Here is a 19,603-nt window from a genome sequence, read left to right on the forward strand (position 1 = left end):
TCACCTTGGTCTTATCGAAATGGCGCGCATCGTCGACGAATCCCGGGTTTAGCCCGTGTCCCCAGGATGCGTAACCCTCGGTCGAAAGTTAGACGCCATAGAGAGATGTGTCACGGTTGCGGCAAGCACCGTCCCCTTTCTCAACTCTGTCCCAGGCCTTTCCGCCGTTAGCCGCGCAGCTGATGAGCGGAAATATGGCCTTCTCGGCTCAAGTAACGAAGCAGAGAAGCGATCTCATGACGCGGCAAATCCCGGCCTACGTCGATGCACAAGCCACAGCTATTTGAGTCAGTGACTGGCCTCGTATCTGTACTCTGGTAAGATTGCGGGGCGCTGCCACCACTGTTAGCCGCCGGACCGCCAAATTACTCGCACACGCCTTCGTGGACGTCACTCTCAATTTAGTCGATTCGTGATAGATGATGTGATTGGTATTGCAAAAGACAAATGATATGCTGCCCTCGGAAAGCAAAGATAAAACCGGAAACCAGAAACCAGAACCCACAACCCACAACCACGCCAATGACCGTAACGGAGCTAGGCTAGAATACCACCAACCCGGAGATATCTAGCGTAATGGCTACTGACTGCCGTCAACAAGCCACGCTCAGAACTTGAAGTTGCACGCCTTGTAGTGGTCGACGTCGAGGCCCTCGAACTTGTGCTTCTTGCCCGAGCACGTGGCCTTGACGTCCTTGCCGTCGTACTGGATCTTGGCGTTGTCGATCCTGTCGACACCGTACCAGGCGATGCGCGAGCGCACAGTCTTCCCCTGGCCGCTCTTGAAGTTGGCCTCCCAGCCGTTGCCGCTGCCGCGCGCCTTGTAGTACGTGTTGGACACAAGCTTGCACTCGTTGTCGAGCAGGAACCCCACGCGGTCGCCGACCTCGTTGCCAAAGTTCTTCTTCTCGGGAACGAAGATGACATTGTGGCCGACCTCGCTCAGCACCATCAGCTCGCCGGCTGCAGGCTTGAAGGTCTTGCAGGCCTTCACGGGGTCAAAGGGGGCGCGCTTCTCGATGATGTCGCCGGCTTCTTCACGCCTAGAGGAAAGGGAACGATAAAACTTCACGTCAGTTTACATTCTCTTCGCCTATCTGCATTTTTGTATATTGTATAGAGAGCATAGGTGGTGGATGTTTGGCTTACAGGTTGTGCTCCGAAGGCTGGGGCATGGCGGACACGACGGTTGCCGCACCAACGAGGAGCTGTACGAAGCCTTGTGAGAAATGCATAGTGTAGTAGGTGACTAGGTGCTTGATGATTGACTAGGTAAGATGGTGGTAGTACGTTTGAATTGTCGACGGTGATGTTATTTGAGATGATTAGGACGAGATGTAACGGTCAACCTCCTTGCTATTTATACGTCGCTCGAGTCTCCTACAGATTGAGGCATCGTCAAGGACGAAGGATTTGAAAGCATGATCATCGCAAAATATCATGTAAATGCTGCCGTTATTCGCATTCCTTCGCTCAAAGGGCAACGTCATTCTTAATCCTGGGGACATTGGCAGCGAGCAACCAGCAGGGCTTAGATTGGGGCTTTCTGAAAAGGAAACCACAGACGGGGAGCGCTTGTAAAGATCAGCGGGATTGTTGAAGAGAAGAAGTCTAATCGAAGTAAAACAGTAGGATGGCGGCGTAGTAATGCTCCTTCTGCTGGGGGCCGGATCTGCAGTGATTAATTACACGACGTATTACGTCGTAAAACCTCCAGGCCTAAGCCCCGTCTCGCGTCTGCCTGGCGATCATCTGACTGTGCTGAGGTAACTGAGTTAATTATGGAAAACACTCAAGTCAGGGCTTTAGGATCGGCATAGGCTCAGTTCTCCAGGTTTTGTGCCAAGATGATCTTTCCAGCTGTCATTCGTCAGAACTTTATACGGCGGACAGCACCGCCTAGCCCGCCAAGCTCCAGCTGAAGCTGGCCATATATCGTCATCTCTTTAGTAAGCCTGACGTCGGATACATACCGGGACGTGTTGGACCTAGAGAAACCATTTGTACCGTAGCTTCCGCCCGATTATAATATTTCATGGCAGAGTTGCTCGACACCTGCCGTATGGGCTGACTAATATTCACTGACAGAGGCAGCCATAAACGTGTTGCAAATTGATAGGGAACTCCTATCTAGAATCGAGGCTATGATACTGTACAGCTTGCCGCTGATATCATCCCTAGTCTTCACGTATTCTCATATGCAAAGGGGCGCGCAGCTGGTTATCTGCTGCTCCTGATCCCGTCATTAATCCAATGGTGTCTTCGTGCAGTGTCACCCCCGCTGTTGACTAATAGCCCTATCACATAATATATTTCATTTCCCCTCTTGATCGTCGGCGTCGTACTTCCCGATGTCTATATGCCCATAGTGACTTTCCCCTAGATCCATCTTCAAAGGAGATAAATAAGGGTATATTATCTTGTCGTTGCCCACTGCCCGTGCGTCCGTCAAATACATACATGCTTACCGCCAAGCAGTTCTACGTCTTGCCCAGGACCGCTTCGTCTCTCCTTCATCTCACTTTGCTAAATTTAGCCGATCGTCACGCTTTGCTCCAACAAAGAATACCGGCCTCGATGACCCTTGTTCGAATCTTGTCCGAATCACTGTGACTGTGACGTGATAACTACACATTTCCCAAGTTCCCGACGTTCGCATGCCAACCACGATGCCAGCCTGCTACCTAGACTGCCTGCCGGACGAGATACTCCTATGCATTCTCGAATTTGCCATGACTCGAGACACTCTTCTCTTCATCGAGCATTTGTTTCCGGTAACCTTCTTTCATGTCAAAGCCTTGCAATGGCGATAGATCTTCCTACTAACAAGCTGCTACTAAAACTAAATCCGCCACCTCTGCGACAACCGCCTTGCCACCAGAGGCGCTGGTCTTGGTCCAGATGCGAAACGTGACGGTGGTGTGCTTCTATATGGCTAACGTGGGCAGCTCCACCTATTACAGAGATTCCTTACCAAAGAAGATGCTCATACTGGGTGAATAATAAGACTTTCTTGGGTGATAAATGCTGAATGAGTGACTCGATTTATACCTTAGGTGCTGCCTCCATTCTAGCAGCTTCTCGTTTCGTACCGATGACTGAGCAAACACCTAACCCTTTTCAACTCCAATCTCTCTTTGTCCATACATAATATAGCATCCTCAACTAGGTGGAAGAACGCAAAGTGTCCCCGTAAAGCAATCCTCTCTTCCATAACCAATACTAATCAAGTACCCCTAAACCTGCTCCATGGCGGCTTCACGACTGGATTCCTGGCCCTCCACGTCACTCTGAAGCGGGGTGTACTCTTCATCGGCCGGCAAAGAGATGCCCCCTCGTCCGCGTCTATGAACGCTCTGGCAGTGGGGGCATTCACAGCTAGGCGACAGCAGGATGTGGAAGACATCCGTGAGCGCGAAGTAAAAATGAATGCCGCTGTTTCATTCCCAAAGAGTGTCAGCACAGCTCTGCCAAAAAACGGAGGAGCAACATGGAGCACAAGAGGACAAAGGGGAAGTTTAAGGTTCGACTCACCAGTCCACCATCATGAAAACCGTCCCATACGTCCCCAAAATGGTCTGACTCGTATCGTACCGGTAGCCTCCGTCCGTCAGCGAGATCCAGCTGAAGATCAGCAGCGGCAGCTGGAGCCACGCGATGGCGAAGTCGCAGCACATGACGTTCCGGGGCGAGAGGAGCTGGATGGGGGAGCCCGCGGCGGCCAGGGCGTCGCGGTGCAGAAGCAAGCCGCTCAGCAGGAACGAGGCCGTCAGCGGCAGGAGGCCGAGAGCGGGGACCACCTTCTCGGCCGAGATGCCGTGGGCCAGCAGCAGGATCCAAGCGAAGGGGTACTGGACCAGGGCGATGCGCCGCAGGAACACCGAGACGCTCGAGGTTTGCTGTGTGGTGATCGGTGGCATCTTGGTGGCTGGTGCGAGGTCTTTGGGGTCTTTGGGCGAAGAGAGGGGGTTTTCGTGGGCTTGTACAGTAATTAATTACACGTCAAGCACGTCTGGCGGTATGTCGATGTCGAGTTCCGGAGAGCTAAGCAGTATAATCCGCGAGGCTTCTCGCCTTCTTAAAGAGGTTCGGCAATAGCCAAGCATCTGGATCAGTGCCACAAGAACAGGCAGCCGAGTTTTTCGTGCACATGGTGGCATGTTTGGTTTTTACGTGAGGCGCATGCGGCGTGGGTTGGTGAATGTTTGCTTGCTTGGCCCGCTGATGTGGGACTAGCAAAAACACCCCAAAAATCATCGCCGCGACCCGACCTTGGCCTCAGGTTGATTGGCCTTGATTTGCATGGGCTGTGCCTGTGCCGCCGTACGGGCGTCGAGGCAGTACCGAGGGGCTTTTAGTGCCACTGCAGATCGGCCAGGCAGTGCCACAGAAACAACCAGCCCGTCACAAACATCTGGCACGGAGGGAATGCCAACGAGAGATTCGTCCGATCCAATAACATCGAAGGACAAAAGCTTTCCATTGGTTATTAAGCTACTACGACAGGGCTCAACACGAGCATGCTTACTGTACCACGCCGGTCCCGCTGCAGCCCAGAAGTGCCCAGAAGTAAGGCATAACTGCTTCTTTTGCAGATCAATTGATCCATTACAATGTCATGGTCGTCGTTAATGGCAGGCTCCTACTGCTAGATCCCACGTAGACGGCGTACTCGCCCGTTTGCAGCTTCCAGTTCTGCGCCACCACATCCCATGTGCTCAAGTCGCGTCGGGTGAGGGGAAACTCGACCGTCGCCGACTCGCCGGGCGCAAGCGTGGGCTTGGCGAACCCTCGCAGTTGTCGGATGGGCGCGTCGCCTCCCGGGATGCCGATGTAGATCTGGGCGACCTCGGCGCCCGCCACGGAGCCGCTATTGGTCACGGTCGCCGACACCTTGGCAACAATGTCCCAGAGGTCGATGTGGCCGCCCGGCTCGATCGGACCCGTGGGGTAGGGGTCAGTGTTAGCGCCGCCGGCTGTGGCAGCGACGTCGGAGTAGTTGAATGTGGTATAGCTCAGACCGAACCCGAACTCGTACCGCGGCTCAATCTTCTCCTTGTCAAAAGCGCGGTAGTCGATGAAGACGCCCTCGTCGAAGTCGGATTGCGGGAACCGCTCGTAGACACCCTCGGGCTTGGTCTCGTTGGCGATGGGGCCCCAGTCAGCCTCCTTGTGGGGCACCGAGTAGGGCAGCTTGCCGCTGGGGTTGGCGTCGCCGTACAGGATGGAGGCGAGGGCGCGGCCGCTGTCCTGACCGGGGAGGTGGGCGAAAATCAGGGCCGTCACGTTGGGGTGGTCGACGAACCCGTCCACGAGCCTAACACCGGCGTTCTGGAACACGACGATGGTGTTCCGGCACTTGGAAGCGACATTAAGGATGAGGGAGTCAGTGTAGTCGTCGCGGAGACCAACGCGGTCCCAGCCCTCGGCCGCATATGCGTTGACGTCGACGATGCACGCGTCCGAAGTCGGGTCAACCTGTGGATCGGGATTCACGAAGTCCCACCAGATGTTTGTGCCCTCGTCGTAGGCTCGCTGGCTCAGGGCCTCGAAGAGAGAGCTCAGGTAGGCGGGCTGGGTGCCACCAGAGCCGCCACCGCTCAGTAGGGTGCCATTCGACGCGATTTGCGTAGGCACCGTAAGGAAACCGTTGCGTCTCTGTTCTGCTGGGCTCAGCGCCGACCCGCCATCGTTCCAGCTGGGGCTTCCCGGTGTGTAACGGTCAAACCCTCGGGCAGAGTAGCCGAATATTGACAGCTGCTTGGGCTCTTTGAGTGGCAGGGCGTTGTTGATGTTCTTCAGTAGCACGTGAGATTCAATCGCGCCTTGCAAGAGGACTGGCTTGCCCTTGGCTGATCTGCCAATCACCCTCTCATGGGGTGCGGCCAGGTTCGGCGGCATGCCAATACCCGGGGGCGGGAAGTCTGTGTCCTGGTTGAACTTGTACCAAGTCGACAGAATTCTGCAAACGTCAGTCAGTATAGACTTGGGGTTTGCTTCCATTTCGATGGATCTTCTTACCTGGTGACCATGTCGTCTATTCTAGACTCGGGAACAGATCCGTTAGTGACGGCCTGAGTTAGGTTGTTACCCCAGAATGCGGTGGCAGAAGGCATGACCATGTCGAGCCCTGCCAAGGCGGTAGCGACTCCGGAATGTTGTGCACCCCAGTCAGTGACAATGTAACCCTGGAAAAGTCCAATGTTAACTCAGTCTCGGGGAACGAATGAAGGCCAATCCTACCTGGAAACCTAATTCGGTCTTGAGAAGACCATTCTGGGTCTTGCTGTTGGCACAACCGTAAGAGTTGTTGATCCTTTGGTAGCTGCACATGATCGATCCTGTGCCGGCCTTGACTGCATCTTGAAATGGCCTGAGAAGATTAGCGAGTTAGGTGCTTGCATGTGCAAGATTGCAATAGGAGTCTCTCACCAGAGATAGAGCTCATGCATAGTCTTATCATCGAGGTTAGATGACACGGCTGCGACATTACCCTCGGGGTTACGGTTTCTCTCTTGCTCATTCATGATGAAGTGCTGTTAATTGGGTGAGCAGATGTTCTCAACAATTCGAGTGGCCATATGTGACTCACTTTGGTGCTGGCAACCACTCCGGTGGATTGCATGCCCTCAACAGTATCGGCGACCATAATGCCAGCCAGATAGGGGTCATTGCTAAACCCTGTACCATAACTGTTAACGACCGTCACTGATAGTCCGGAGGCTGTTGACAAATACCTTCCCAGTTCCTCCCGCCTGTAGCGATGCGGCCGAGAGGCCCAACGACTGGGCCGAGAGGGACTTGGACTCCCTTGCGCTTGAACTCGAGAGCCATCTCGACGCCCCTCTGGCGTGTCAGGTTTCGATTCCAGCTATTATGTAAAGTCAGTAACGGTCCCGGTTCTCTTTCGGCGAGGGGCGCTAGCTTGGCTCACATACCTGGCGCCAACTGAGATACCAGAAGGCCAGCTAGAGACATAGTTGGTAGACCGAACACCCTGAGGGCCGTCGCTAAGACAAAGGCCCGGGAAGTTGAGCCGAGAGATAGCAGGAATATTCCCAGAGCAAAGATTGTCGGCACGGACGCCACCAGTCAAGCTGATCTATGGTATGTCTTAGTTATCCAAGTCGGTGTGATCTTCATGGCTGGTCTGGGTAAAGCATCGCTCGCTCATTTACCTTCTCTTCAAGGGTCATCTGGCCCACGAGTGCCTGGGCCTTCGAGTATGCATCTTTCCAGTCGCCCAAACCTTTTCCCTCGGCTGCATTGATTGAGTGTCAGCAATGGTACATCTCTTAGGGCCTTATAGTGAATATGGAAAGTGTGTGGTAGTGAGGACTCACGTGATGGGTAGACAGGCGGGGACTGTCCGTAGAACTCGGTGTCGTCGGTGATGATCTGGGCACCGGTGTGCGCCACCAAGGCGGAACCGACCAACAGGCGATGAAGTAGGGCCACCATGATGAGCAGGCAGATGAGGAAGCGGACAGGACTGGGTAGTGACCTGGGGGGTCTCGGTGCTAGAGCTTGGTCCCAATGGCCGACCTTTGTAGCCGCCGTGACACGCCGGCTGGTCCGCAACCCCTCTTTGAGCAACATGTCGCCCTCGGTATAATGGCTGGTCATGTGGGCCACAAACGGGTTACATGCCAATCAAACTAGCCGTGTTACCGTGGTATTCTGCAACAGAGAGGTTCTGCAGCAGGGTGCGAGGCGGCATACGATTACCTGCAGTATCCTACTCGCAGGGAAGGATGGACTGGAAAAGCGAATGTTCATGACACCCCAACTTGCATCGAGGTCTGCCCTACCCCTGGCGCGGTGGGTTGAATGACGTTGGAGTTGCGGGCTTGGCATATGCAGCCAATCGATAGTTATGCGGGGAAGCAGCCACGGGTCGGCAGTCCATCTCGTGATCTAGGCGAGAAACTGTCGAGAACCTGCGGAGAACCTGGCTTTTAGATGGGCCTCCTCGCGACTCCGAACCGAGATCAGCATAGAGATCCGGGGCGGGACATCGGAAGCTTCGCTAAATTAATGCCCGAGATCCTGGGGGACACGAAAGAAGGCGAGTCATGGGATAAGTGGCCGGGCATACTTTTTAGTGATGATGTTATTGTCTGACAAGTCACCCCAAATACCCCGCGTCGAATGAGACTGCCCATTGGTTTGCCGCCTCTCGCGACGTCAAAGCAGCTGGCTAACATCCTCAAAGATGCGCTCGGTCTTTTGAAAGACATGCTTCCAATCTAGTGTAGCTCTAAGTCTATTTTAACGACAATGGAAACATGAATACCATGTCGTCTGTCAAACATAGTACACGTGTTCTTGGTCTCGTCAACTCGTGCCGTCTTTGCTTATTCTAAGGCTCCCCAATAGCTTAGACAGAGACGACGCCTTTGCCGGCGCCGGGACATCAATTTCGCGAATGTACCACAAGAGTACAACGACCATGGCCACGACAAGCACATCAGCATTCGGGTCCTGGTTCTCCGGGACCAGCAGCACGCCTTCGCCGTGGTCCAAGGGATGCGAGAGGTGTGGCCCTGCGTGGTGGTAGACGGCCGCTACCTCGGCGTCCGTGCCTGTGTTCCAGGGGTCAGACTGGCGATACCGCACCAAGTGATAGCAGACGGATCCAGGCCCCACGGGCCGTATCTGCCACTGTGCCTCTTCGCCGCTCGTTGCGTTGTTTACCACCAACGTTGGAAACTGGGTCACAATCGGCTCGACAGGCCTCATGGTGTCGGAGTGGCTCGCTGGGTTTGGAAGGCTAGGGGCAACGCGGATGCTTCTCCTTGTGTGCCCAGGCCCAGTGACTATCGTTGGTTCATTTCGTCCCGTGGGCAGGTTTCTAGTGATTATCTCCGGGTCAGTTGAGAATCTCGGTAGAGGTTGTTATCGGAGCCCAGGCGAAGGTATTATTCTTACATGATTGCAATACCATTTTCCGCCGGGTTCATGCTTCTCTGCTCCACGGTAACATGGTCCGCCTGATTATTGACAAAAAGTCGAACTTCTGCGGCGTCGGTCCCGTCGCCTTTGGGTCGATCCATGAACCATAGGCTAACCCTGTAGCCGCTGGATCCAGGCGCGGCGTTCTTGACCGCGGCCCGGTAGGCACCAGTGACCTCGTAGATGGGTAGGTGTGACACGGTGTTGTCATGCTTGGGCACGAAGAGGACACGGGACAGGTATGACGGTATGGGCGGGAATCGCTGGCCCAGCAGGCTGTCGATGACCGGTGCTGGCAGCGGGTCGTAAGGGAGGCTTCTACCCAGATTTTCGAAGACAGGTGCTTTTCTGAGGCAGAAGGGATCTGTTACTCTACACATGGTGAAGGTGTGTCGATGGATCTATACAAAGGGGCACTGTAAACGCACAAGAGAACTAAAGCTTAAACTCGAGTAATATTCTTCGGATACTTGAGTATGAAGTGCGCGATTATAACAGCAAACAAAGGTGTCTTACCTGAGAGCTTTACATTTTATTGATATAGAACATCTGCCCTGGTTAGGAACAGACATAGTCTAGAGCATCGTGACAATACGGGGACGCGCATACTCAGGAGCACGACTGTCTTTTGCGATGCCGATCTTTAGTGGCGCCATCTGACGAAATACCAAGAACAACTGTTGCAAACAAAGATTTCAAGGAGGAAATACCGCCAAATCGCTCATTTTGTCGCTCAAAAGCCCCCGGTTGCCAAGCATACTGTCACGTTTCTGGGAAGTAATACGCCAATTTACGGCCGGTTGACTCACCAGTTCCCTTTGGCCATGATGGTTCTCCACCTCCACCTCCACCTCCACCTCCTTCCCCCGTATCATTCATTTAGAAATATGACAAGCACCTCTTCAGCCGAACTTTACCCGCCAAACCAGGAGGCCAAGATGATCGACCAGCCAAGATCGGAGGCTGAGCATGACTCCCTTTTCACACAATCAAAGCTTGTGTTGCGTGGATTTCGCGTTTGTCAGCTATTTTGCGGTGAAACAATCTTTTAGCCACGTATACAACCAGCCTCTTGGGATGTCACATGCCCGCTCCGCATCCAATTGGATACGCAGACTCCTGGTTGGACCCAGACGACCCTGGATTATCGGCGCGCTCTCCCGGAGATCAGGATGAGCCGATAATGCACTCCCCAGCTGGAGTTCGTTCGGTACGCCATGGCCAGGTGACGACATACGGATAGCTTTATACAATATGTCCTCTGGCTCGACGATGTGTTACCTGATTCGATTGTCTGATACGGGCACAAGTCCAGGCGACTCGTTAGTCCAAAGTCAACTGTTGGTGGCAGGGGTAGGTTCCAGGTGAAAATGCTCGGGAAAACCCCAAACAAGAGGGTGTATATCGTAACGAGTCATCTGGACTAGCAATAATTGGCCGGGAACTCACTCGCGTGCTGGCTGAGACTTGTCACCAGTTTTCTCAGTGATCCTCTTCTTCACAACCAACTTAGCTTCATGCTATTATTTGTCTTTGATTTCCCGGCTGGTGATCCATGGTTGCAATTCCATATGGATAATCAAATCAACTTATTTAATAGCAAAATCTCTTGAACAGACGCCCAAATCTTCGACCGAAAAGCAGGGAAATGCCTTACCGATGAGTTCATAACACTCCCCCTCCACATCCAGAAACTTCCGCAAGATTACGGGACTGCTGAAAGCATTTAGCTGGCAAACTAGATCTGCCGGTCGTGTATCATCCCCAACCATTGCTAACATGCCGGTGTCACAAGACGCCAGTCTCTCCCTTGTTGCCACCCTGGCAACTATATCTTCCATAGGCTCCAGAACATAAGATCGTGGCCAGTGATGGCGTAGGCACCACAATGGACACAGCAGAGCAAACACTGACAATACTGATAAAGCAAAGAATGAGATCCCCACAATGCTTCCAACAGAATTGGAAATTGGGAACGCGATGGGGCAGGCTATAAGTCCTGCAACAATTGAGCCAACAACGAAACGACCCAGCAAGAAATCAAGGGGCAGTTTTGCGTAGTAACAAATGCCACGCTCTTTTATCAGCCATTGCAGGTTCATGCCATCAATAAGAAAATCGGCGTTCACGCCTACCCATCGACGGAACGTTAGCTCCGGCCTTTCGATACCATCCTCGATGTAATCTGTAGTCTCATCTGCTTTTTGATCCGTAGATACAGGCAGCCGGGCGCATCGATGAAGAATCACTCGATAACGTTTACAGACTGAGCGGTCCGTCTGACCTTGAAATCTTGTTCTGTCCGGGTGATCCCTCGCAAGACACCAAGCAAGTGCATCGCGAACGCTTTGCGCATCCTGGTAGTACACACGTGACTGTTTTGAGTTTCCATCCACATCTAGAGATATCATGGGATGATCCTGGTTCTCCGCACCAAAGATGTTCGAGATACTCGATGTGACCCCAGTGACAGTTCCAACTACGGTGCCTCTCATCATTAAGATATGGTGAGGACCTCGTAAGACCGAGTTTGCCATATCTCGGGTGATACGAGGGTCCGGCCGATTTCCGGTGAATCCCGGGGGTATATGATATGATGACCACTCGAGAGCCCAGCTGGGCATGTCTGGAGGGTTGGATGTCTTGCGGTGATTCTCCAACAAAAAGTCGAAACAATGATATCTTCTTAACATTGATCGAGTGAGGTCTCTTGAAACGCCCTCTGGGGACTGGTGATAGCTTGGGGTGGGAACGAGTTGAGGCCCATCGGAACAAATTCCAAGCAAAGCGAATATCCTGTCTCGAGGATCACGCGAACGAAAGTTCTTGGTTTGTGGGATTATCTCACCGAGATGCAGGTCTTCGTGGCCCTGATACGCCCTGCGTAACTTCATAGCAATGTCGAAGAAGGTGCAGGCGTCTTCATTGGCATCATCCCAAAATCGACATGTTCGATACTGACTCAATGCGATACACAGTTCCTCCAACGGTAGCGTTTCCCAGCCGCACAAAACACAGACATCTTCGGATGCCGCTATCTCCTGTATAATCCATCGACGACGCCAATATTCGCGTTTGAACAGATCCGAAAGCGCTTGGAAACAATAATCGATTTTGCAACGCTTGCAATGATTTTTGCACCGCCGCGATGCCGTATAGGGGGGTTGTACGGGCATCGGCACCTGCACATCGTATCCCTCCTGGTTGTTTAAAGGTTGCTCTGCCGTCTCTGGACATATGACAGGTGCATCCTTTTGATCCTGATATGGCTGGTACACATCTTCAAGGTCGTGTGGCAGTATCTCATCAGTGTCTGGACTTTGGAGGCCTTTTGACGTCCACCCCCTTTTCCTTTTGGGATTTAGGGTCACGTTCAATTGCGAAAGCCAATCCTCTTTTTCCCGGAGAAACTCCAAGCCATCCACCGCAGAGTCTTCCTCTGGGCCACCAAGCCAAGAGAATGTCAGTTCGGCTTTTGAATAGATTTCTCTCATGTTCCGGATTTGGAGACTTCTTTCTTGGTTGTCTCCCTGGTTGATGCATAGAGCATCAGCCCAGATGCGCTTGACTCCTAACGCGCGGAGTCGCTCTAAGGCATTTTCGAGGTTGGTGGTAGCCTTTATGGGCACTAGATTGACCAGTATATCGACGGTATCAGCGGAGTCGCCCCAACAATAGGAAAGCGCCGAATAGTTGGGCAAATCCACCAGGCTCTTCTTCTCCAAAGAACAACTGATTATGGACCCAGGTAGCCCAGGCTGGAGATAGAGTATTCTTATCTCATATTAGCTGGAGCTCGCAGGAAATCCATTGGACATCTTGCGGGACTTGTCTTTGACCCCTTAACTCGTAGGTTTGAATGATGAGGCAGACTGAGGCAGACAGGGCGCATAACTTTGGTTCGTTCGCAATTGCGTCGCTCATGAGGCAGCTGCTGGTTTAATATAAGCTGTCTGGACCCCAATGGCTGTGCAACACACCTTGGTAGGCCGTGGACGCCGTACTGTCCAGCTGCAAACTCACACGCACTTTCCAGCCCCCATATGCGCCAGCACATATCAGGTATATATTTACCCTGTCGATGTCGATTATACGGGTTTTGGAGTCAAGTCAGCCGCAATTCAGCAAGACCGGTCTGGTATTCAGCCCTTTGTGATTGGCGTGAACATGTCCCGCTCTGTCTTGCGCAATATTCATGCTTACGTGTAAGCAGGGCCACTACAGGCAGGGTGGTGACAAAAACCCTGAATAGTCCTGAAAATGCCGGTAGAACCGAGGCAAAACCAATTGCTGTTTTCAGTATGGGCCTAGGGGTAGAAGAGGAACCGCCTGCGTGGGTGTGTGCGATCCGAGCCGTCTTGATGCTGCTACTCGTCCCACTCATTCCCGTAGCCCTGATCGCCTACGCAATGGCCTTGGCGCATCGTCAATATCATATCAGATGGCATGAGTTGCAAGATATATGTCTCCCGTTCGCTACTATTGCCTGTGTCCCCTTTTCTACTCAATTTGGAACTTATTTATACTAATGCAACAGGCGGGGCTTCTCATCACCGACGCATGTGGAATCTCCCCGCATCCGCGATGGATGCGCTGTGAATATCCATTGGCCAGAATGAAGGACGAGGAAGAAGAAGAACAAGAGCGTGCCAATATCGGAGAAGGGGCCGGGTCTTCGACATTACCATCGCCAGGCCACGGATCCCCACGATCGGATTTTCGGCATCTTAAGCCTTGCGAACGGACTGGAGGCCGCGACGGGGCGACGCCTAGGACTGCTGCCGTCGTCGCCGGCGGAGCTCAGCAGGACAGGAGATCCGTCCAGGCGGACATGGACATAAGAAACAAGAAGTTGGTAACAGGGTTGCCGAGCTGAACTGCCGATTGGAGCAATGGGTTGGGCTGCTGACTGAATGAGCGAGTTGCTTGGTAGGTCACACCCGGACGACAAACAGTACAATGGCCACTACATAGTCGTACAGGGTAGCACACACTGTTATCTCTTGTTGCACAAACGAACATCAGCAATTGAGATGCCAAACTCATGGCAGTGAGAATCGCGCATGAGCCAGGATCACTTGGCCAATTAAAGGATGCATGCGTGCTACTTTTAGATGATGATGCATGCGCGCAGGGGTTGGGGGTCGGTTGGAAGGGGGCGGCAAATCGGACGGCGGCACAGCTGTCAGCAAAGGTCTCGAGAGGCAGAGAGGTCTGCTGGAACCCACTTGGCTTAGCGGGATCAGCGGGTTGGACAAAGGTGGGTTTGGTGGATGGCTCAAGTGCTGCTGCCTGTTGGTTGGCAGGTTGGTGTCTGTTTCGTAATTGATTGGGCTGACTGACTGGGCTGAGCCCCCCCGGAGGATTAGGGAGGATTAGGGGGAGCCAGAAGGGGAGCCAACGTCGGTCCCCACTTCCAATTTGCCGTCAAATCACCCTTTTCTAGCATCAACAACCACGCTGGCTGCGTCTTCACTTTCGTTCCTCTCTCATCAATCCATTTGATCGCCAATTCGACCATTTGTGTTTCTCTCTTTCACACATCCCAGTTTCCTGTCGTTCCCTTCTAGTTTACTTTTGACTGCGACTCCGAAATCCACACCATGTCGTCGTTGGTGTCCAGGGCCGTTTTGGTCTCCGTCCATGGCCACAAGCAGCTGTCCACCTCGGCCGCCCTCTTCGGACGCGCCACGCCACAGCATGAGTGGGAGGGCAAGATGGCTCAACTCCCCCCGTTGATTCTCATGCTCGCCAATCTTGCCCTCTTCATTCCCGCCATTTTCTATGTCAGCTACACACTGGGCCATGTCATGCCGACTCTTGCCTCGGTGGAATCTTCCCAGGACACCTACGAGCCCATTCCCTCGAATGACGATGACTTGGTCCAAGGAAAGGGCGAGAAGTCCGGCAAAGCCGCTATGCCCCAAGCCGAAGAAGCCGGCGCTATCAAGCGTGGGCCTGTCACTACCAGCATCCGGGCCACCCAGAAGCACCTCTGTTCCGTCTCCACCAGCAGCTGGCGTGCCCTCTTCCGCGGCCTCGGCCTCGCCTTCACCATCCACGTCCTCTCCGGCTTCATCGTGGGTCCCATCATGATGGCGATGCCCGGCGTCCACAGCATTGTGCCGCTCTTCTTGGTTGACATCCTCCTGGTGCAGCTCAACACCGTCTGGGTCCACACCGTCATCTCCACCTCGGCTCTGCCGTGGTGGCGCCGCCGCCTCCGCCCTTCGTCGAGACCCTTCGTGCCACCTTCCTGCCTCTCTGCGCCGTGGTCCTCTCGATTGCTGCCTGCTCTGGCGTACCGACTCTGGTGCTGCTCGCCATGGGTCGTCCCATGGTGGAGCGTGAGGTCGGCCCCAACCTCGTGGTGCAAACCGTCGAGAAGCAGGGCGGCGACTTCGTCATCTTCTTCGGTCTTTGGTTCGCTTTGATGGTCTTCGCAGCCTACCCTGCCCATGTCGTGCTCACGCGCGTTCAAGCTTCGCTGCTGCCCGACTCCGACGAGACCATCGTCTCCTTCGACCGATCCCTGGGCCGCACTACGCCCCACCCCAGCGCCTGCCAGCGCATGATGGACGCCTACAACTCGTTCTCCGGTTCCTGGATGCGCTTCTACAAGATGGTTGTTAAGTCCATCCTTGTTGCTATGGCTGTTGGTGCCGCATTCGGTGTCATTGTGGGTGCGGAGATTGGTCTGTTAAGCTACTTCTCGGATTAAATAACTGCATACCTTGGATCACTGCGCAGCCTGCTGGCTGTTCTTCATTTCTTTCACTCGGACTTCTACCACGTGTCCCAGAAGGTTGGGCGGTTGGAGATTTTTACTCGAGTGTTGATGGTACTAAAGCTGGATTGAGAGTAATGGGGGTTTCTCGCATTTCACTTGAAGTTCAGTAGTTATACTAAACATAGAAAGACTAAAAAATCAAGATGGGTATCATCTTGACCCGATTCGCTTCGTAAATGTGTGTTCATAACTTTGAGACGTCATAAATTGTGTACGGGGAGGAGTAATAGATTCATTCCATTTGACAGGTTGCGCATCTGATTTCGTCACCCTGTGGCTACAGGATCCAATTCCACCTGTGAGTAGTTACCGTGGAATCCGAACATTTTCTCGCCGATACATACTCACATTACAGTCTTCTTCACACCCAGCACGATCTAGAATGATGGTCCAATCTCGCATTGCGTAGATAATGTGGCGTTGTTAGAATCGACAATTATCAAGGGTTGGATTGTAGACACGCTTCCTACCAGATCTACGGCTCGCCATCTGGAACAAGGCCGTGGGATAAGAAAGACGGTGCGTGCTGATTGACGACCCGTCTCATTCCCACACCCTTGACGGCCGCCAGGCGGCCCTGGACATCACGCCAACACCCAGCCTACAACACACCTAAGCACAGGATGCAAGTACCTACCAAGCCCTTGTGCGAGCGGCAGATACACCGGAGCCGGAAGTCCCCTCGGCCAGACCCGGTCATCAGTGGTGCGATGCCGGGCCTGGGCCCTTCGACATACAGACACAGCGGCCCATGGATAGTCTCCTCCTTGATTGAACTATTAGGCGAAGGAAAATACTAATTGTGAGCAGGGTCTAAAGGCCAATCATTTACTTGTATTTGAGTGCATCGAGTGTCGTTCGCAAGAATGTGGATAATGAGCATGGCCTGGCGAAACCAGTTGCACATTGAGCGGGATCGAGCACGTTGGGATTAAGTGTATGCGGTTCCATTGACCATCACTATGCTGATTGGTAACGTGTATGTAAAAATGTCTTTCCCAATACTGGCAACTGTGGTATGTCCCATGCCGTTGTGCGCTTCAGAACTGTAACTCTTACACTGAAAACTCTAGACCTTTCCATTCCTTGCTTGATACGTCTTTCATATTATGTATTGCTTCATTTTCTTCATTTCAATGGCAAAATGCCAATATAAAAAGCATGACAGATCAAATAGCACTGGTACTGAGACTGCCTTCATTCCTACCCTTGCAGACCTCTTCTGACCATAGACGTTCCTCTTTCTTTAGCTCGTGCTGAACATAGAAGATAGTGGCAACAGCCCAAATGCCCGCCCAGACGAAGGGCAGGGACCAACCGATGGCGTAGCCGTAGTCGTGGTTATGTAAGCCGAACACGAGGGCCGTGGTGAGTACGGCGCAGCCCTCGGATCCAACGGCCCAGAAGAAGCCGAGCCGGCGCAGCATGGCGCGGAAGACGTGCGAAGCGGCGTAACGCTTGGCTAGGGCGGCGCGGAACTCGGTGCCACCCGAGCCGTCAACAGCGCAGATGTCCTCGATCAGCGGGTAGATGCCCGGGCGCAGCTGCGAGCCCTTGGGGATAGAAGAGATGCGCACGGGGGCCGGAATGGCGAAGAAGTGCATCGTGTCCATAATGAGAAGAATTGTGCCGAAGACGAAGCACATGGTCGCCAGCGGCATAGATAGGAGGCGGATATAGCGAGCGTCGTCTTGAATGGAACCACTGCAGTTTTGCGTGTCAGTACAGTAAAAGGGTCATCATGCTATGAAGGGTATGGGGAAAAGCATACATAATAAGTTCAATCATGACAACAATCCAGCCGAAGCTGAACCACCAATGGAACCAATCCAGATACCAGCGATGCGCGCCCAGGACAGCGCAGGTGCTGTCCTTGCGATATAGGCGCCAAAAACGAACGAAATACTCCAGGATGCTGGCACCGCCGATGGCCGCGGTCACGATACTGAAGACAGTGTTGGCGCTGAGGCGCTCGTCATCGGGGTTGCCAGGACCAACGCCGTACCAGAGGCCGAAGTACAGGCCAATGGGCATGACGACGCTGTCGAAAACGATAATGGTCCAGAAAATGGCGATGAACCAGATGCGCTTACGCGTCCGGATGGTGTAGCCCAGCCGCGGAGGCTCAAGCTCTATGGGGGGCGGAGCGGCTGCCATGGCCGCCTCCGGGTCCTGCCTCAACCCTGCCGCGGCGGTGGTAGCTTGTTGGGAGTCTGCTGTCGCTGCTGCTCCCGACGGCGCGTCAATGTTGGGTAAAGATGTGGTACGCTTGCTCTCATCTCGCTGTAGCTGCGCAGACTGCCTCCGCGCGTAGTGTAGACTCGGCCTGCCAAAGGGACCGTCGTATCTCCGATCGAATTCCTCGCTCTGGCGCACCTTTTTCCTGCCCCCATGCCCACTCCCGCCAGACGTCGTGGAAGGATTGGCGGCATTCGCGGCGGAGGGTCGCTGCTGGTCAGAGGCATGGTGGGTAATAGGCGGTACAGGCGGACGACCTTTGTCGTCGTGGGCGGCGGCATTTACCGCGTTGGCATTGGGCAAGCTCCGAGTCCGTCTGTCGCCAGTGGCGGGGGTTGAAGAAGGTGACTGCGCTTCTGTGCCGGCAGTGTTCGGGGAAGAATGCGGATTCGTTTGATTTGCTAGTTCGTGGGTCTCTCCTCCGGCGTCCGTGGTGTTGCTGGTCGACGGACCTACCATCGGTTTCTCATCGTCCTGAGCCATCGTCGTTGCGTTTGCCGCAGAAACCATCGCACACGCCTCGCTATCCTAAGCTGTCCAGTAGGGAATTCTATCGTTTGTTTGCCCCAGAATAATTCGTTACAACTTCGCGATTGGATATATCGATATTGCTGGAGCACAACCTAAGGTGTCGTGACGTGACAGCTTTTGTGGTGAGGTATTGATGAATTAACACAAGCAAATTTGGCCGGATCTACGCCACGCTAATTCCCAGGTGGTGGTTCAGATGAGAAGTGCAAAACACAATAACAAATGGAGAATGCGAGAAAAGAAAAGACGAAGCGGGTATCGAATTCGAATTAGTATGATGCTCTCTGTCTGGAAAAGCAATTGACGTATTGCTAAGAAGAGATCAATCTGGGCGACATGATGTTGTTGAGAGAGCACAAAGCAACCACTCGGGTTCCATGAATCCACTGGGAAGCTCCTGTTTTGGGAAAAACGCTGAAGCAGTGATGTCATCGTCGCCCGTGTAATGCCAAGCAACATTGTCCGTCCGTCCGCTAAAACCCACTCCAAACATCACATCACCCACGCACACACACACACACACACACACGCACACCCCCCAGCAGTCCGGGGCCCAGGCTGCTAGACGAGCCAGGGTCTCGCGCTTCAGGACCGACGAAACGATCCCGATGACTTAATGATGGCTTGGCCTTTCACACGCTTCATTACCGTTAGTTCGTCGCGGCCATCAGCTCGGACTAAACCCTCCTGGTTCCAGGCTTGGCTGATGTCTGAAATGCCATCGCAATTCCCCGATTGGATTGAACAGAAAAGTCCGCCCATTGCCACATGGCAAGATGGTACGACGTGAATCAGCACCTAAGCAATGGTGGTAACCAAACCTAACCTCGATCCGTCCACTCAGTTTGGTGCAACTCAGTCAGGCAAGGCGAATGCTTGGATGCGGATATATTTTGACGAAGCCTATCTCATCGCAGACAAGTTCCTCCCGATCTTCTCCATTCTCGTGAAGCAAGAACCGGCCCTTTTACGCGACACGCCATTCCATCACCGTTTCTACCTCAATTCCACGGTCCGTTCCGCTTTCAATCTCAATTGCGGCGATACTTCACGCTGATCCCCATCCATGACCACCGACCCCACCCAGCC

At 53.5% G+C, this 19,603-nt stretch overlaps 8 protein-coding genes across 8 annotated transcripts; 2 read left to right on the top strand and 6 right to left on the bottom strand.

The window, feature by feature from the left end:
• Positions 1 to 607: 607 nt before the first annotated feature.
• Positions 608 to 1,235, bottom strand: PG998_005294 (uncharacterized protein; the record flags this gene model as incomplete). The annotated part of the gene is made up of 2 exons (XM_066872112.1): positions 608 to 1,043; positions 1,150 to 1,235. 2 exons carry the CDS (start codon positions 1,233 to 1,235, stop codon positions 608 to 610), a joined length of 522 nt encoding a protein of 173 aa, XP_066732209.1.
• Positions 1,236 to 3,236: 2,001 nt separating this feature from the next.
• On the bottom strand, positions 3,237 to 3,920 carry PG998_005295 (uncharacterized protein; the record flags this gene model as incomplete). The annotated part of the gene is made up of 2 exons (XM_066872113.1): positions 3,237 to 3,435; positions 3,535 to 3,920. 2 exons carry the CDS (start codon positions 3,918 to 3,920, stop codon positions 3,237 to 3,239), a joined length of 585 nt encoding a protein of 194 aa, XP_066732210.1.
• Positions 3,921 to 4,608: 688 nt separating this feature from the next.
• PG998_005296 (beta-glucosidase M) lies at positions 4,609 to 7,626 on the bottom strand (the record flags this gene model as incomplete). Its single annotated transcript, XM_066872114.1, has 9 exons — positions 4,609 to 5,962; positions 6,022 to 6,188; positions 6,244 to 6,373; positions 6,433 to 6,536; positions 6,593 to 6,681; positions 6,738 to 6,871; positions 6,939 to 7,102; positions 7,179 to 7,261; positions 7,344 to 7,626. The coding sequence occupies 9 exons, from the start codon at positions 7,624 to 7,626 to the stop codon at positions 4,609 to 4,611; spliced, it is 2,508 nt and encodes an 835-aa protein (XP_066732211.1).
• A 711-nt stretch (positions 7,627 to 8,337) lies between these two features.
• Positions 8,338 to 8,742, bottom strand: PG998_005297 (uncharacterized protein; the record flags this gene model as incomplete). Its single annotated transcript, XM_066872115.1, has 1 exon — positions 8,338 to 8,742. One exon carries the CDS (start codon positions 8,740 to 8,742, stop codon positions 8,338 to 8,340), a length of 405 nt encoding a protein of 134 aa, XP_066732212.1.
• Positions 8,743 to 8,927: 185 nt separating this feature from the next.
• PG998_005298 (uncharacterized protein) lies at positions 8,928 to 9,335 on the bottom strand (the record flags this gene model as incomplete). The annotated part of the gene is made up of 1 exon (XM_066872116.1): positions 8,928 to 9,335. One exon carries the CDS (start codon positions 9,333 to 9,335, stop codon positions 8,928 to 8,930), a length of 408 nt encoding a protein of 135 aa, XP_066732213.1.
• A 4,235-nt stretch (positions 9,336 to 13,570) lies between these two features.
• Positions 13,571 to 13,831, top strand: PG998_005299 (uncharacterized protein; the record flags this gene model as incomplete). The annotated part of the gene is made up of 1 exon (XM_066872117.1): positions 13,571 to 13,831. The coding sequence occupies one exon, from the start codon at positions 13,571 to 13,573 to the stop codon at positions 13,829 to 13,831; it is 261 nt and encodes an 86-aa protein (XP_066732214.1).
• A 727-nt stretch (positions 13,832 to 14,558) lies between these two features.
• Positions 14,559 to 15,676, top strand: PG998_005300 (ubiquitin carrier protein; the record flags this gene model as incomplete). Its single annotated transcript, XM_066872118.1, has 2 exons — positions 14,559 to 15,039; positions 15,114 to 15,676. The coding sequence occupies 2 exons, from the start codon at positions 14,559 to 14,561 to the stop codon at positions 15,674 to 15,676; spliced, it is 1,044 nt and encodes a 347-aa protein (XP_066732215.1).
• A 1,238-nt stretch (positions 15,677 to 16,914) lies between these two features.
• PG998_005301 (uncharacterized protein) lies at positions 16,915 to 18,466 on the bottom strand (the record flags this gene model as incomplete). The annotated part of the gene is made up of 2 exons (XM_066872119.1): positions 16,915 to 17,449; positions 17,517 to 18,466. 2 exons carry the CDS (start codon positions 18,464 to 18,466, stop codon positions 16,915 to 16,917), a joined length of 1,485 nt encoding a protein of 494 aa, XP_066732216.1.
• Between the last annotated feature and the right edge of the window lie 1,137 nt (positions 18,467 to 19,603).

Source organism: Apiospora kogelbergensis, assembly GCF_038363985.1.
Source record: "Apiospora kogelbergensis strain CBS 113332 chromosome Unknown utg000003l_segment0_segment0, whole genome shotgun sequence".
NCBI classification, from domain to species: domain Eukaryota; kingdom Fungi; phylum Ascomycota; class Sordariomycetes; order Amphisphaeriales; family Apiosporaceae; genus Apiospora; species Apiospora kogelbergensis.